Below are 5834 nucleotides of genomic sequence, written 5' to 3'. Positions count from 1 at the left end.
ACCAACAACACCCCAGCATCAACCCCACTGCCCCCCATCCCACCACCACCACCACCTGGCACCAACACCACCATCATGGCTGCAAAATCCCACACACTAATCCTCCCAACATATGGCTCAATCTGTATCTAAACCCGTGCTGTCCCTGTTCTGAGACAGTTTGATGGGGTGGGGGATGGTGCAGAGGGAGCTTTACTCTGTATCTAACCCCGTGCTGTCCCTGTCCCTGGGAGTGTTTGATGGGGGACAGTGTAGAGAGAGCTTTACTCTCTATCTAACCCCGTGCTTTCCCTGTCCTGGGAGTGTTTGATGGGGGACAGTGTAGAGGATGTTTTACTCTGTATCTAACCTTGTGCTGTCCCTGTCACTGGGAGGAGAAAGTGAGGTCTGCAGATGCTGGAGATCAGAGCTGAAAAATGTGTTGCTGGAAAAGCGCAGCAGGTCAGGCAGCATCCAAGGAGCAGGAGAATCGACGTTTCGGGCATAAGCCTTTCACTTTCCTGAAGAAGGGCTTATTCCCGAAATGTCGATTCTCCTGCTCCTTGGATGCTGCCTGACCTGCTGCGCTTTTCCAGCAACACAATTTTCAGCTCTGTCACTGGGAGGGTTTGATAGGGGACAGTGTAGAGAGAGTTTTACGCTGTATCTAACCCTGTGCTGTCCCTGTCCCTGGGAGAGTTTGAGGGTACAATGGAAGGGAGGTTTCTTTTCTGCCTATCTCCTGTCCAATGTCCAAAGATGAATGAACCACAACCTTATTAGTGAGGATACTCGAACAGAGAACTATATAACTTACCAAATATCCACCCCTTCATCATACTTACGAGCTCCATAAAGCAACTCTGGGGCTCGGTACCACCTGTGATGTGGGAATATAAAAAGATAGAACTGAGCCAGCCTGGCAGAGAGTCTCCTCAGACCAGAGAGGCTGAGGGGGCAGATTCAGTCAAAGTGGTTGGAGTGATGAAGGGGTTTTCGATGAAGGCTGTGAGGGGGCGAGGGGAGGAATCGTTTTCAGTAGCAGGAGGCTGAGTGACTGGATGGTGAAGGGGATTGAGGGGAATGGAGTAAAGAACCAAGAGGAGATATAGAGGAGGAACAAGTTCAACAGGAACTTTCCAGGAGGGGGGAAATTAGATGAATTCTCAAAGGAGGAAACTTTAGCAACTACGGAAGACGCAGTCATTAGTGGCCAAGCATGAGATTTTTCTGACAGCCATCAGAGTGTTGACGGGCCGAATGGGCTTGTCCCATGCTGCATCGCTCTCTGATTGGATGGTGAGGGAATTGGCGAGATGTCGGATTGTTGAGTCTGTGGAATCCTTGTCCCTGGACAGCGGTGGGAGGCAGGGTCACTGAATATCGCAAAAGGTGGAGAATGAGGTAAATTCTGGATCGACAGAGGGTGGTGCCGAGGGTCACAACAGGGAAAAGGAAAGACAGGAAAACGGATGGTGGTCGCAATGGGATCAGTTGTGAATGTAACAAATAAAGGAGCAGGCTGGAGGGGCTGAATGGCCTCGTGCTGTCTGTAGGGCTGTACACTTCCTCTCTCTCTATCTCACCGGGTAGCCACCTGATGGCTGTAAAGTCGATCGCCTTCATTGGAGAAAACCCGGGCAAGTCCGAAATCAGCAATTTTGAGGTGCCCCGTCGAGCTGATGAGCAGGTTTGCTGGCTTCAAGTCCTACAAGAGGCAAGTGACAGATAAAAACTTTGTCCCACCTTCCGACTGGTAACATCTTAACTACTTGCATCAATGTAGTGGATCAGAGAGAAGGGAAAGGGCAGAGAGAGCAGCTGGAAATAGAAGTGGGGTAAAAACAGAGTTAGGGTTGGGGGGGCAAAGTGCTCTCTTGCCAGTCTAACAGTGTCCGCCTCCCTCAGCACTGACCCTCTGATAGAACCCACTCCCTTGACACAGACCCTCCAATGATGCCAACTCCCTCAGCACAGACCCTCTGACAGTGTGGCAGTCCGTCAGCACTGACCCTCCAACACTGTCCACCCCCTCAGCAATGGTCATCCAATAATGCACACTGCCTCAGCACAGACCCTCTGACAGTGTGGCAGTCCGTCAGTACTGACCCTCCAACACTGTCCACCCCCTCAGCAATGGTCATCCAATAATGCACACTGCCTCAGCACAGACCCTCTGACAGTGTGGCTGTCTCTCACCCTGCGAGAGGGGGACTGTGAGCCAGTCTCTCACCCTCCCAGTGGGGGACTGTGAGCTAGTCTCTCACCCTGTGAGTGGGTAACTGTGAGCCAGTCTCTCACCCTGCGAGAGGGTAACAGTGAGCCAGTCTTTCACCCTGTGAGAGGGTAACAGTGAGCCAGTCTCTCACCCTGTGAGAGGGTAACAGTGAGCCAGTCTCTCACCCTGTGAGAGGGTAACAGTGAGCCAGTCTCTCACCCTGCGAGTGGGTAACAGTGAGCCAGTCTCTCACCCTGTGAGAGGGTAACAGTGAGCCAGTCTCTCACCCTGTGAGAGGGGGACAGTGAGCCAGTCTTTCACCCTGTGAGAGGATAACAGTGAGCCAGTCTCTCACCCTGCGAGTGGGGGACAGTGAGCCAGTCTCTCACCCTGTGAGAGGGTAACAGTGAGCCAGTCTCTCACCCTGCGAGAGGGTAACAGTGAGCCAGTCTCTCACCCTGACAGTGGGGGACAGTGAGCCAGTCTCTCACCCTGCGAGAGGGTAACAGTGAGCCAGTCTCTCACCCTGCGAGAGGGGGACAGTGAGCCAGTCTCTCACCCTGCGAGAGGGGGACAGTGAACCAGTCTCTCACCCTGTGCATGATGGAGTTCTGGTGGCAGAATGCCAGCCCTTTCAGCAGCATCATCATGTAACCTTTAACCTGTGACTCAGTCAGGGGCCAGTCAGAATTGCGGATCACCTCGGACAGGTCACTCAACATGTACTCGAAGACCAGGACGAACCCTGTCCCGTGGGGAAAGACATCCTTTAGTTTGACTACCTGCAGTAGGAGAGGAGGCAGGAACGCAGTGTAAGACTGAACATCACTATCTGTCAACATTGAAATCATACATTCATACAGCATGGAAACAGACCCTTTGATCTAAAAAGTCCACACCGACCAGAATCCCAATCGAAACTATTCTCACCTGCCTGCACTTGGTCCATGTCCCTCAAAACATCTCTTATTCATGGACTTAGACAAATGTCTTTTAAACGTAAATGTACCCGCATCCACCACTTACTCTGGCTGTTCTTTCCACATGCAAACCATTCTCTTTTTAAAAGATTTGCCCCTTATGTCTTTTTAAAATCTTTCTCCTCTCATCTTAAAAACATGGCCCGGAATTTTCAAATCGGGAAAAGTTGCCTACCATTCACCTTATCCTTTCCCCTCATGATTTCCTAAACCTCTTCAAAGGTCACTCACCAGCCTCCTATGCTTCAGTAAAACAAGTCCCAGCCTATCCAGCCTCTCCTCATAACTCAAATCCCAGAGAGTCTGAGAGATTCCGAGAGGGAATGTGAGAACCTGCAAGGTCCAGGCAGCTGAAGGTACAGTGTTTGCAATGTTGCTGCAGTTGGAATTTGGGAAGGGTCATGAGAGTCTGCAAACGGCAAACACCCAGATCTCACCAACATGGAGTTGAAGACAGTTTAGGAAACAGTGCTGTTAATATTCCTGCAGCTTAAATGAGAGTCACATTAGGTGAGCACCAGAGACACTGTGTGAAGAGGGCTCAGGGTCAGTGCAGCGATGTAAGAGGTGTATTTTGTCCAGATTCTTTTGAAGAGAGGTTTTGAGCCAAAGGCACAGAGGTGTCTATTTCAGTAAACAACTTGAGAGGCCTTGGGGATTTTGTAAACGTTGGAACAATAAAAGTTGCATGAATGGGTGGAGTTTGGTTCCCACAGAATGGTCTCTCAATGGTTAGCACTGCTGCCTCACAGCGCCTGGGACCCCGGTTTGAATTCCACCCTTGGGTGACTGTCTGTCAGGAGTTTACATATTCTCCCTGTGTCTGCATGGGATCCCCCCCCCCCACAGTCCAAAGATGTGCAGGTTAGCTGGATTGGCCATGGGAAATTGTCCCGTAGTGTCCAGGGATGTGCAGGTTAGGGTGGGTTGGCCGTGCTAAATTGTCCCGTAGTGCCCAGGGATGTGCAGGTTAGGGTGGATTGGCCGTGCTAAATTGTCCCGTAGTGCCCAGAGATGTGCAGGTTAGGGAGTATTGGCCGTGCTAAATTGTCCCGTAGTGTCCAGGGATGTGCAGGTTAGGGTGGATTGGCCATGGGAAATGCAGGCGTACAGGGATAAGATAGGAGGATGGGTCTGGGTGGGCTACTCTTCGGAGGGTTGGTGTGGACTCAATGGGCCAAATGGCCTTCTTCCACACTGTCGGGATTCTATGAGAGACAAGGTCTTAGTTTAGCTTCAGTAGATTTTTGGGTTTTGGATTTGGCTGTAGAAACCGGATGTCTCTCTTGCTCTCTCTCTCTCACACACACACACACTCAGCTAAATGCTGGCTGTCTCTCTCTCTCTCTCTCTCTCTGCCAGAATCACACGTGAGACGATCTGTTTTACTGAATTTGCCTTTTTGTGAAGGGTGTGTTTATGGGATGTTACAGTATTGGAGCAGTTGCTGTTTAGTAATTAAATCATATGATTCTGTTATTTTTTCCAAAAGAGTTAGTTCTACCTATTGTTTGTATTTTAATTGTAGGGTACAAATAAACAGTGTTTTTGCTCAAAGCCAAGTAGTGTAACCAATCAAATTACATTTGGAACACAGCACCTCAGGCTTGTCTTTAAATGAGATAAAAGTTACGGTTTTGGCTATCTCTTTGAACTATATTTGAAGGATGTTTGGTCTCAGATCTTGTACTGCCCCTGCTGGAGCAGAGTCGTATTAGCACAGGCTGTGAGGGGGCAAAGCTTCCAGCAGCTCGCAACTGGGGTGCCACAGTGCCTCCAGTGGCCGCTGTTGGGTTGTGGCAGGTGCTGCATCAGGGCTTAGATTAGAATAGTGCTGGAAAAGCACTACTGATGAAGGGCTTTTGCCCAAAACGTCGATTTTCCTGCTCCTCGGACGCTGCCTGACCTGCTGTGCTTTTCCAGCACCGCTCTAATCTAAACTCTGGTTTCCAGCATCTGCAGTCCTCACTTTTACCCTGTGCTGCAACAGGGGAGAGCGCAGACTGTGAAGCAAGAGATCAATTAATGTAATGCAAGGACACAGTCAACACACAAAAATGGTTACTCTAATCCTGAAGGTACCCAAATCTTGGCTTCCAAACATCACAGACTTCAGATAGCAGCTACGAGGGGAGGCAAAGAAAGTACAAGGACAGCAGGGGATTGGATACAGAGTACAGCTCTCTCTACTCTTTCAAACAGCAAGTAAAGCTCTCTCTACACTGTCCCCCATCAAACACTCCCAGGGCAGGTCCGGTCAACGTAAAGCTCTCTCTAATCCATACTCACATACTGATTATCCTCAATTTCCTGCAGAGCTTTAATCTCCCGCAGGGCCTGGTTCGGAATTCCATCCTCCAGTTTCCGCAGGGCCACTTTCTTGAGAGCAACAGTCTCTCCTGTCTGAAAGCACAAACAGAATAAACAACGAGCCCTCCAGAACGTTGGTGTATGAGCTGTCACGCCCACAGGGTGGCAGCCAAAGCTGGAACACAACAGTTTCAGTCCCGTAATATGCGAAAAGATAGACTGGTACAGACACAGTCCAGAGAAGGTTCACTCAGCTGATCCTGGGACAGAGGGACTGTCTTTTCAAGAGAGGTTGAGGAGGTTGGGTCTGGCATTTAGAAGAATGCGAGGTGACCTCATTGAAACAG

General features: G+C 50.0%; 1 protein-coding gene across 1 annotated transcript in view; it reads right to left on the bottom strand.

Moving 5' to 3' along the window:
- The window catches only part of cdk20 (cyclin-dependent kinase 20), a 14958-nt gene extending 9353 nt beyond the window's left edge, over positions 1-5605 (bottom strand). Inside the window, exons 1-4 of the mRNA XM_043679334.1 lie at positions 5467-5605; positions 2791-2979; positions 1566-1687; positions 797-859 (exon numbers count right to left, since the gene is read on the bottom strand). Coding sequence (XP_043535269.1) covers positions 797-859; positions 1566-1687; positions 2791-2919 — 314 coding nt within the window. The 5' untranslated portion in view covers positions 2920-2979; positions 5467-5605. The remainder of the gene's footprint in view (positions 1-796; positions 860-1565; positions 1688-2790; positions 2980-5466) is intronic.
- Between the last annotated feature and the right edge of the window lie 229 nt (positions 5606-5834).

The sequence above is a fragment of the Chiloscyllium plagiosum genome, chromosome 39, assembly GCF_004010195.1.
Source record: "Chiloscyllium plagiosum isolate BGI_BamShark_2017 chromosome 39, ASM401019v2, whole genome shotgun sequence".
NCBI classification, from domain to species: domain Eukaryota; kingdom Metazoa; phylum Chordata; class Chondrichthyes; order Orectolobiformes; family Hemiscylliidae; genus Chiloscyllium; species Chiloscyllium plagiosum.
The sequence above is the reverse complement of the archived record's forward strand: the minus strand, read 5'-3'. Positions and strand labels throughout refer to the sequence as shown.